At 44.0% G+C, this 12,067-nt stretch overlaps 1 protein-coding gene across 2 annotated transcripts in view; it reads left to right on the forward strand.

Moving 5' to 3' along the window:
- Positions 1-12,067, forward strand: part of MCTP2 (multiple C2 and transmembrane domain containing 2) — a 113,087-nt gene that overhangs the window by 50,806 nt on the left and 50,214 nt on the right. For both annotated transcript variants that reach the window (XM_078380911.1, XM_078380910.1), the window contains 3 exons: positions 616-718; positions 1,146-1,248; positions 11,130-11,231. In XM_078380911.1, coding sequence (XP_078237037.1) covers positions 616-718; positions 1,146-1,248; positions 11,130-11,231 — 308 coding nt within the window. The remainder of the gene's footprint in view (positions 1-615; positions 719-1,145; positions 1,249-11,129; positions 11,232-12,067) is intronic.

Genomic DNA, 12,067 nt, shown 5'->3' on the forward strand with positions numbered 1-12,067 from the left:
CTGAAATGTTTTCTAGTACAGTGGTGCCTGGCAAGACGGGCACTCCGTTTAACGATGAATGTGCATTACGATGAGGTTTTTGCGATCGCAAAAGCGATTGCAAAACGACGTTTTGAATGGGGGAATTTTGCTGTGCAATGATCGGTTCCTTGTTTCAGGAACCGATTTTCGCTTCCCGACGATCAAAACCACTGATCGTCGGTTTTTCAAAATGGTCGCTGGGTGCTCAATATGGCTCCCCGCTGTGTTTAGGAGCCATTTTTCACTGCACAGGCACCCAAAAATGGCCACCCCTATGGAGGATCTTTGCTGGACGGCGAGTTCTTAGCCGATTGGAATGCATTGACCAGGTTTTAATCCGTTTCAATGGCTTTTTTATTTTCGCTTTATGATGTTTTTGTTTTACAGTGATTTCACTGGAACGAATTAAGGTCGTAATGTGAGGCACCACTGTATGTAACTCCTGTAAATAAAGGAAAAAAGTGATTTTGAGAAAACAATGGGAAAACTGGAAGAAATAGTGCCATATGGTGGTCTACAGAAAAACAGATCATTTTTTGCCCCCTCACGTGTCAAATACCTGAAAAGAAAATATTATATTTTTTTTTCTTCTAGGCAAAAGTGATCCTTTCTGTGTACTGGAGCTTGGGAATGCCAGACTTCAGAGTTATACCATTTATAAAAACCTCAATCCAGAGTGGAACCAGGTCTTCACTTTGTAAGTACATCCTTCTGATGTAGGGCTTGAAAAAAGTTGACGCACCCACACGAGACGAGAAGCTGGAATGCACACACACATACGAGAAGCTAGAATACTTGTTAGTGTTGATTACATGATGATCTTACCAATATGGGGTATTTTTTAGTAACTAACTTGTACTAAAATCAATCTGTCAGTCCTCAAAAGTGCCACAGAATCATTTGGTTTTGTATACATTTATGAGGCCTTTTGTAACTTGTGTTTGTGGCTGTACAAAGCAACACAAGGGGGGGGGGAGAAATAGAATTGATGTGATTAGATCTGAGGCAATGTCATTATATGCCAGTTTAATACTCCAGTGTGACCAGGGCTTAATTAGTGACTATGTATGTCCAGCTCTATTTTGAAACAGATGGAGCCCTAATTTTTCTCTCCATCCTTCCAGCCCCGTTAAAGACATCCATGACATTTTAGAAGTGACGGTGTTTGACGAAGATGGAGATAAGCCTCCTGATTTCCTTGGAAAAGTTGCCATCCCTTTACTGTCTGTAAGTTTTTTTACCTTTTGCTCCATGTATCATTCTAGCCTTGATGGTTTCAAGGGGAAATGACTGCACGGCCGGCCCTCCTGTAGTCGTAACATGGACAGAAAGACAAATCACCCTTTGTGATGTGTGTGTTTCAGTCGGCATTTATGACAGCCCTTTGTGTTGCCGGTAGGTAGCCTTTCAGTCAAACGGGGAGATGGATTGCAGGAAGAAGAGAAAAATCAGCAATATAGTGTTGGTTCATCAGTGTCACTGTGTGATTTCCCTTTGGAATATGATTTTGATAGCTCCTCTTCTTTCTTGACTTGCATATGCCTCTTTCCAAACTTTAGGGAATGATAGCACATTTTAAAGATTATAGTTTGCCTTCTACGTAGTCTCAGGACTTTCTTAGGTGGTCATTGCTGCTGGTTTACAGGTGGAGACAGCTGTGATATTTAAATTTACAAGTGTACTTGCTTAGATCAGGTGTAGAGGTGGGCACAAACTGAAGCACGAACCTCCTCGAAGCCAGCCCAACACCGCTGCACACGTGCAGCCCCCTGAGCTGATAGGTGGATGCATGTGCAGAGGCACTAGGCCGGCCCCAGAGAGGGAGGCTGGGCCTGGTGCTTCTGAGGATAGCGGTGGTGGCGACAGTGGAGGAGGCAACAGTGGCTGCCGCAGAATCAGATAAGAGGCAACGGGGTAAGGGGAAAGGGGGTGGGCAGGGGGCGGAGGTCAGGGGCAGGTGGGTTCTCCCCCCTCCCAGCACAAACCAGGAAAACGAACTGTGAACCAGCCCGATTTGTCATTTTTCCAGTTCGTGCCCATCTTTAATTATGAGGACATCTTTTTTCTCAGAGAGCAGATTTCATGACAGTTGTACTTTCAGTTGGACAACATGCTGGGTTGGTAGTCTTGTCTATCCTTGATGCTTCTGATGGGCTTCCTGTTTGTCTTTAAATCTATCCCATTCCCATGTGAACGCCAATCTATTTATTTGTTACTTCTGGGCATTATTGGGTGTGTGTGGGGGGGAACATGCTCATTATTATGAGAATTGTGAAATTGCTCCCAAATCTGTGTGCCATGAAGGTCTCGGTGACGTCACAGCTGTTGGCCAATAGGCGCTACCTTCTACATAAGACCTTGGTTGGAAAGTTTGCAAAACCATTTTGAACCAACAGAGTTCAGTCTGGAGAGCAAAAGTTACATTTTGCACTGAGTGAAGTGCATTTAGCTAATCTGCATTGTTAGACTGAATTCCATCTGCCTCGTTACCCTGCTCCTCATTCTTCTAAGCTCAGACAGAGGGAGCTATCTCCAAAATATGATATGCAGTATGATAAAATCACAGCTCCTTAAGATGTGTTCGCCCTTTGTAAAGAGGTTTGCAGGTTTTGAAGTGTCACAAAACCCTGCAAACCTGTTTCACGCAGAGGATGGAGAGATGAACGTATAAACCCAACAATAGCCATCTTGTACCAAGGCAGGTTCTTCTTTGTGGCCTCTGTGGATCACACCCTGGGTGATCCGTACCTGTTCGGAGCCTCCTTGGAAAGTTCTAGAGCCTCTGCGGTTGCAAAACATACACAAAACACGTTCTGCACCATTTGAAGCTTCCGCATCAGTCTCAAAGGTAGCCCCACGTAGTGTGCATTACGATGGTCTAATCTCGAGATTACGAGTGCATGGACAACTGTAGTGAGGGTATAGAGATATGGTCGCAGCTGAGCAATCCGCCATAGATGAAAATAGGCGGAGCGGACCACGAGATGCCACCTGGGTTTCCATGGTAAGCGCCAGATCCAGGTAGACCCGCAAGCTGCAAACCCTACTCTTCGTGGTGAGAGTCACTCCCCCCCAGGAGAGAGAGTTTCCCAAACTACTCCATTTGTAAGTTTTTGTGACCCAATTAATGGTAATCCTCAACTTAGAACTCTTTTTCTATGAATGGATGGACCACATGGCTACTTCTATTCTGGCTGCTTAAAACAATATTCTTTTTGAAAGAGAGTTTAGAAACTTGGTTCCATTATCTTGCAACATTTTAAAGTAGTTTCTAAATGGGTATCACCATTGGGGTGACGACTGGTCTGCCATGGTTAATAGTAGAAGAAAATACATGGTGACTGCTATCCGTGAGAGAGGTTTCAGAAGAAATAACAGGAACAAACGGGATTCTTTTCTTTTGCTTGAACGGTTGGCCTAATTGGCTGTGGTCAGTGGTTTTTGTTCACCTCGACCCCCGTGAAATGATGGGCTCCCCAAGAGATCTTTGCTGCAGCACAATCCAATGACGCTAAAAGGGAGTCTGGAGCGCCTTGGCTTTTGCAATTTATACAAAAAAAATCTCCTTGCAAATCAATTTTCTTGTTATCGGGCCATGCCCACATGCACAGCAAACACAGAAGGATGCACTGATTAAGCACAAAGACACAAACAACCCATTCAGTGCTACAGCTTTTGATGGCTCGTGCAACAGCAGTGAATATTGGCTTGTCCAGCTCTGTTGCTCTGACAGAAAAGCACAAAAGTGTGTCTCAGAAATGTGCAAAATCTCTCTGAGACTGTCCACTGACAATCCCACTTTGAAGATTGTTTTTCAATTTTATTTGCTATGCCAGGATTTAGAGGCAGGGTCTGCCTCTTAACCCTGATTACTTTATACTTCCATATTCCTTTTTCAGTTATGAATACGGGTTGCTTTCAGTCGCATCATCTTCTGGACAGCCAACCTTCGGTGTGACTTCTAGACTCCATTTGGATCCATATTCTAATGTCTTTTTTCCCCCATTTGAGCCAATCCATTCTCAAAGCCCGTGTTGCGCGATGAACCGTTGGATGTTTACAGGGAAGGAACAACTCCTTAACATCTTTTATTCCATTTTTGATGGCTCTGTTAATTTCTCCCTGAGTCCTCGTATCCCCGATGTTGCTGGACGGGAGCGGTGTGAGCAGCTGGTCTCCTGGAGAGCCAGCGCCTGCCAAATGGTCTATGTGAGAGGCAGACGGCTGTGTGGGATGACAGTGAGAAGATGTTAGACTCCAATTTCCCCCCCCCTCTCTTCATTTTATAGACATTTGTCAAGAGGGTCCCTCAGGAATCATGTAACGAGGCAGGCAGTGTAGAAGGTGGGAGGGAAGAGAAGCGTATGCGCAGTGAAAGGGAAGTCCACCTTTTTCAAGGATTTATCAAAAAATTATCGTATTTATTTTTATTATTTATCAAAAAAATAAAAACAGCAACAGCCCACTTGTTGGGATTACCAATGGTGGCCTGTGGATGAGAACTATAAAATACTCTCTCTCTCTCTCTCACACACACACAGACACACACAGACACACACACACACACCCCTAACAGAAGTATTTAAGCAAAGCATTTCGTTTTCTACCTCTTGGAGTTTTTATAACCTTGCATACCGCTTGGAGAAGGCGTGCCTGAGGTGACTGTCAATCTATCTAGCACCAACCAGTTCTTCCCTCCTGCTTCTAAATTCAAAGACAGTCCCACCCCCTCTGCTGTGTCTTTTCCCCTCTCTCGAGTCTGGTGAAGTCTCTTGTTGAAGGCAATAATGTTTGTCAATTTGCTGTTGAACTGGAAGTCAATGAAACGTCTTTTATTCTTCTGCTACTAATGTCTCAGAGTGAAAATAAATAGGAAGCCAATAGAACAAATGAAACATTTTTGATATTTAGGCTTATTGTTTAATTACAAATTAAACTGGTCTTACCATTGTAAGGTGGCGGTTTCTTTGGCTATGAATCAACTTTCTGCAATAGTCCACTTCCATTTCCATAGTAGACATCAATATGTCCCTGTTACTCTCCAAGTTTTCCAGGCAAAAATCACTAACCAGCTCATCTTTGGGGTCCCTTTTTGGATTACGGCAGCCAACTATGAGATAGACTGTGTAGCTGCCTTCTTTCTGTGCAAGATTTTAGGCATCCCAAATATGATTAAACTCGCAACATTATTAAGTGAATTTGAGCTTCATTTTCCAACTACCCTTGCCTGGTTATCCACTATAAAATTTTGCCTTCATTAACACTTTCAGAAATATTCCCAATCAAGCATTACTTAACTGTGGATTGTATTTTTGTTTCCTTGTGTGCCAGTACATCTCTCTGTGCTTTTAAAGGCCTATTTCCCACAGGGAAAACTTTGGGGGTTTCTGTGTCCTCCTGTCTCTCAGCCAAGCAGAAAAAAGATGGTTTCAGAGGAAGGCCAAATGGGAAGACATGTGCCTAGGTCTGCACATCTTTGTTTGAAGAACTGGAGGGTGAGATACAATCTCCAGCTTCCTCAGCTATAACTTTAAAGCAGGGGTCTCCAAATGTTTCAGTATAACGGCCACATCCTATATTTTACACATTTTGAGGGCCAAAGGGGAGACTCAAGCGATCCCCCACCCCACTGTCTTTGCAAAGACAACAGAGGTAGGGGATCGCTTGGGTCCCCCTTCCCTCCTCTTCCTATGCCTGGGCCGGATAAAAAGGCAAGACAGGCCGGAGATGGCCCACGGGCTGTAGTTTGGAGACCCTTGCTTTAAAGCAACAACTCCAGTGCCGCCTGCGTCTGTCTTAATTTACATTGAAGAAAAACATCTGGCCAAATCCATCTTGCCATGAACTTTTGGGACTCTTTAAGTTTTTTACGCCAAGACAAGCCTGATGACGTGGATGGTCCTGGTCCATGAAAGCTAGTAAATTATACAATTATTTTAGGGGGTCTACAAAAGTATCACTCACTCCTGCATTTGTACTGTGTAGTGACCCCACTGCTCTCTTGCATTTCAATGTCAGGGAAAGAGAGGGGTGAATACTTTCAGAACTAAAACATTTCCCAGGAGCTGCTCCCCTCTGCTGGATAGTGAATTTCTGCCCGATGATCAAAATGACAAAAATCATGGCCTCAAGCCATTTGCTGCGATCCTTCTTAGTATTTTAGCACACCCACTGAAGGGTTTGAATTTCCCTCAACCATTTGGAGCTCTGTTATCTGTGATAGATCCTGAATCTATGTTGGCAACGGGCTTGCATCTGAAGCATCCTTAAACAAATGCAAAAGTTGGAGGAGGCACAAGGCATAAACCCATTTTTCTTTCAGACAAGAGCAATGAAAAGCCAGTCTCTTCCCTGTCTCTGTGAGGTCCTGTACTTTATCAATCTCTGACTTTTCCTATTTCATTAAAATCCTCAAGAGCACAGCCGGGCACTCCTTTAATAGAGTTAGTATTGGCTATCCATAGCAATGTTTTATTCCCTCACATCTCTTTTGCCTGTTATATATATCTGTGGTTCAGCAAATATATCCATTAGTCCTTAAGAACCCTGGCATGCAGTTGGATGAGATCTGACATCCCGCAGGAACAGTTAGGCTGCAGGACTGAGTACTGTACAGTTTCCAATCCTCCATGTCGGTGGTACCTGATTTTTCAGATATTCAAACAAGGGCCCTGCGTTTCATCTCACTCAGCTTTATTTCACTCCAGGGAGCGGGGCCGGTGGACGTTCCAGGATTCTCCAGGGAGTTCTAGTCCAAAATCACAAATGGGTTGCATCCACCTAGCAATCTCATAGGGTTTCTATTCCCCATATTGTTGCGGACTCTGGTGTTACTTAGCTGAAGCTGGGAGAGAAAAGAGAGAGAGATTGAGAAACAGACTGGCTAAATAATCATCTGAGTTTCTGGTGCTCCACCCAGTTGTAATACATAGTATATTTTCAGTCCAAGGTAGGTAGGTTGTTGTTTAGTCATTTAGTTGTGTCCAGCTCTTTGTGACCCCATGAACCAGAGCACACCAGGCCCTTCTGTCTTCCACTGCCTCCTGGAGTTGGGTCAAACTCATGTTGTTCGCTTCAGTGACACTGTCCAACCATCTCGTCCTCTGTCGTCCCCTTCTCCTCCTGCCTTCACACTTTCCCAACTTCAGGGTCTTTTCTAGGGAGTCTTCTCTTCTCATGAGATGGCCAAAGTATTGGAGACTCAGCTTCAGGATCTGTCCTTCCAGGGTTGATTTCCTTCAGAATTGATAGGTTTGTTCTCCTTGCAGTCCAGGGGACTCTCAAGAGCCTCCTCCAACACCATATTTCAAAAGCATCAGTTCTTCGGCGGTCAGCCTTCTTTATGGTCCAGCTCTCACTTCCATACATCATTACTGGAAAAACCATAGCTTTGACTATGCGGACTTTTGTTGGCAAGGTGATGTCTCTGCTTTTCAGGTTGGCTCCAGAGTAGAGAAGATCCCAACCATCTCTTAGCCAGGCATCTGGTCCTTTTCTCTCTCTTAGCATGAGATCAAGGCAGAATAGCAGAGTGGGAGTCTTAGAGGCAGAGGCCTAGAAAGCCTCCAGCTTGTGCAGCACCTTGGCCACACTGAGCTGTCCATGGTGCTGCAGCCAACTTGTCTTGCTACAGTGCCCTGCGACTTCTTCACTAAGAACTGGGCCTGAGTCAAAGAGAAGATCCACCCGTTCCACCACCATTGTTCATCCAGAGTCCAACTAGGGTTTTCTCAGAAGCAATGCAAGAGATTGTTTGCTTCTTCCATTTCTTTGGACCATCGGATCTACCGTCTGGAATATGTAGAGAGAGAGAGGGATGTTTCATTTCCTTCGCATGGACAATAACTAGTGACAGAAGATTAGATTTAATTTTCAAGTACCTTATGAATAGTTCCGTTTAGATCTCCTCTCTCCTCCAATGAGCCCAAGGCTTTCCTTCTCTCTACTTGATCCTCACAAGCCTATGTGACAGATCAGGTGGAGACAGAGAAGGAGACACTTGGTTTCTTGTTTACTCTCTGAATATCACAGGTCAGTGAGGATTTGGAACAAGATCTTCCAAGTTGACCCCTCTAACCACTGGACTGCCTTTCCCTGGCTCTCAAGATAACCTTGGCAGTATGAATATTTTACTATGTTCTAAAGACTCCCACTAAGTAAGAAAGATAATACAAAAATATGCCTTACAATGTAACACTAAAAGTTGGGTTGGGATTTAGTCAAATATTTCTTACAAAAACTCTGTGAATATAATGCTACCATTATATAGAGACTATGTTATATATGGGAACCCACCTGTCGCTGTCCTTCAGCCAGAGCCAAGAGTACCTCTGCTGATCCCTTTAAACAGTGTATTTGCTCCAATCATGCTGGAAGCAGCAGGAAAAGAGAAAGGCCAGATGGGAGATGGAATGAATCCATAAAGAAAGCCACAGCTTTGAGTTTGCAGGAGCTGAATCGAGCTCTTAAGGATAGGAGATTTTGGCAGTGGCCCATTTAGAGCGCTGCAACAAATTGCAAGCAACGTCACAACACATAAAAAAGAACAGTAGTTGTTCAGTCCTTTGGAGACAGTCATGAAGGAGTTGTGCCCACTGATTTTTTTTTTAACTCTCTTGCTGCTATACATTGAGATATTCCCGAATCTCTCTGTCCTGTGGTTTCAGTTAAGAGGCATAAGCCAAAATCCTATTGTCATATTTCACAGGCTTAATGCAAGTGGTGTAACTTTTCTTTTGGTGCTGAAGTGGCACAAGTTAAGAAATCAACGTAGGTATTATCTGTTTCATGCTGAGTTTTGTGACTTGCTGCAGAACAGATAATGTCTACATCAGTGGTTCCCTACCTTGGGTCTCCACATATTCTTGGACTGCAACTCCCAGAAATCCTGGCCAGCACAGCTAGTGGTGAAGGCTTCTGGGAGTTGTAGCCCAAGAACATCTGAGGATTCAAGGTTGGGGGCAGGGAAAGCTTGGCCCTCCATATGTTCTGAACTACAAGTCCCATTGTTCTTTGTCATATGCCATGCTAGCTTGGGCTTCTGGGTGCTGAAGTTCCAAACATCTAAAACAGTGGTCCTCAACCTTGGGTCCCCAGATGTTCCTGGACTACAACTCCCAGAACTCCTGGCCAACAGAGCTAATGGCAAAGACTTCTGGGAGTTGTAGTCCAAGAACATTCAAGGCTCCAAGGTTGAAAACCACTGGTCTACACTGCCTTTTAAACTTGTGTTATGCTCCCATATCTAATAGGATTTGGGCCTTAGATTTATTTAAAAACAATGTGGCTGAAGTGGGAGTGATGTTTACTCAATTGGGAGATCATCATTTGTGTTACAAAGATGTTTCACCCAACATACCTCATGATCAAGACAGGAGGATCACTCCGCAAGGAGAGATCCAGAGGTTAAGGTTGCAGAATTCTTTCGTGGGTTGTGCCCTAGGTTGTTTCAGTTTATTGGAAATCAGTGAAAGGCTCACAATATGTGGTCAAGTTTTGGGGTGAGATGCTCCCCCTACTAAGACCACAAGCCACTGGTGCTGAAAATGGGTCTGATCCAGAGGCAAAGATTCAGAGCATCCTTGTTGCCGGTATATTGCCAGTAATTTGGAAGCCGATGGGAGAGAATGAAGGGTTTATCAACTATTACTGGAGCTTGCAAAATGCTGCAAGTCCAGTATGGGGCTGCAAGGAAATGGATCAAGATTCTTTTTGATCTTCCCATTTATTCTGATCTTACAAAATTGTAAGATGCCACCTCCAATTAAGAGAAGCCTCCCAGGACTGAGGAGCGGAACAAGGGATGTAGCAGATAGATTCTCTGCTTCTCAGGGGGAAAGGACTAGAACTAGCAGGTAGATATTTCAGGAAGGTATATTTTAGATAAACATTCAATTTTCCCTTGGAAGTCATTCACTCTTTCCCCCCCTTTACATCTACTGACTTATCCTTAGGCACGTTTTCCTCATTGGTGATAGTATGTTTATGCCTCTTCCCCAACTGCATGCATTTTTGGCCATTCACATTTTGAAAAAAATATGTTCCATCAACATTTAACAGAACAAAATGTATCATAAGCTTCAGTACTGTGTGCACTTCCAAAGCCTCACAAGCGGCGTTGGAAAGTGCAAAATGAATAATTTTGATGAGACTGTTGAAAAACCATATTTTTACCCCATCCTCACTCAAGAGTTGGATGACTGTGAATTACTTTAGAATGTAAGGAACTGCCAGCCGTGAAAGTCCATGTTTGACTGGTGATGTTTATGTTGTATTTGCATAGGGAATGAAAGTTATCACTGGAGGGTTGTCATCCAGAGAAAATGGATCCTGTTACGTTGAGAAGTTGAATGAAATTCTGTTTTTCCCAAATGCAAAAGTAGGGTGATACCTTTATTGAAACACTAAAAAAAATGACACAAATCCTCAGCTTTCATGGGTAAATATCCCACTTCCTCAGGCTGCACACCGTAGTGCAGAAAGAATTAAAGGTATTGTAGGTCAGAGTCCCAAAAATTCATGGCGGATGTTTATCCCAAGTGTCTTTGCATGTTGTTGTTGTTTTGTCGTTAAGTCGTGTCCGACTCTTCGTCACCCCATGGACCAGAGCACGCCAGGCCCTCCTGCCTTCCGCTGCCTCCTGGAGTTGGGTTAAATTTATGTTGGTCGCTTTGGTGACCCTGTCCAACCATCTCGTTCTCTGTCGTCCCCTTCTCCTCTTGCCGTCACACTTTCCTAACATCAAGGTCTTTTCCAAGGAGTCTTCTCTTCTCATGAGATGGCCAAAGTATTGGAGCCTCAGCTTCAGGATCTGTCCTTCCAGTGAGCACTCAGGGTTGATTTCCTTCAGAATGGATAGGTTTGATCTCCTTGCAGTCCAGGAGAGAGTCTCTCAAGAGTCTCTTCCAGCACCACAATTCAAAAGCATCAATTCTGCATGAGGTCATTTTAAATGAGCCGGGAGTTATTATGGGATATTTACTCATGAAAGCTTGGAATTTTTAGAGGTTCAATAAAGGTATCACCCTACTCTTTTTGTAATTCTGAATCACACAGCCTTTTCCTAATTCTCTATTTACCCCTTCATTCTTCTTTTCTTGAAATTGCAGATAAAAAACGGGCAGCAATGTTGCTATGTCCTAAAAAATAAAGATCTGGAACTTCCTACGAAAGGCATGATCTGCTTGGAGTTGGATGTGCTGTTTAACCCTGTAAGTTGAAGATCTTCTGAGAAATCAAGCCAAGACAATCTTATAATGCCTTGCCAGACCTTGGCTAAAGAAGCCGCCTTGTTTTGCAAACCATAGCAAAGGTTAAGTAGAAGTTACAGTTTGGATATAACAATCAGCTAGGCTTAATCAAAATGAGGAAGATAGTAAATTTTTGTTGCAGTTGCTTTAGTGTTCTTTCCAAACCCGAGTTATACAAATTTCACAAATTTCCATGTCTGGAGAGCTGAATACAGTAAACAAATGAAAAATGTGGCAGAAAGTAAAGCTTACGGATTCATTCCTCCAGTTCTGGGCTTTGGTGCTTTGATCTTAAAAGTCTGTGTTTGAATTACCATTTATTAACATTTTTAATTTGGAATTAATATTGACTAGAGATGAGTACGACCCACAATTAAGCAGTTTGGCCAAGTTTGGTGCGGCACTCATGCAAGCGTTCTGTGGGTCCTGCGCACTCCCCTCTGTCTTCACCTCTGTGTGCTCAGCCATTCACCGGCTGAAGCTCCCCACTCTCCCCACCTCCTCAGCCTGACTGCCCACTCACCAACTGCAGTGCACACTTCCTTCCTCCACCTCCTCTGGCAGCCGCCCACTCAGACAAGGAGGCAGAGAAGCCTGTAGCTACCAAAGGAGGCAGAGGAGGGAAGCACATGCTGTGATTGGGGAGTGGGCAGGCTCACTAAAGAGGTGGGAGGGAAGCATACATTGCCTGGGGAATGGGTGAGCATGCAGAAGAGGCAGGAGAGAGTAGTGTGGGGTGCCCCCAGAGCACCAGTGCAGGCACAGCGCTGAACTGGGCCAAACCACTAAACTGGTTC

This window comes from Pogona vitticeps, chromosome 12 (genome assembly GCF_051106095.1).
Source record: "Pogona vitticeps strain Pit_001003342236 chromosome 12, PviZW2.1, whole genome shotgun sequence".
Taxonomy (NCBI): Eukaryota; Metazoa; Chordata; class Lepidosauria; order Squamata; family Agamidae; genus Pogona; species Pogona vitticeps.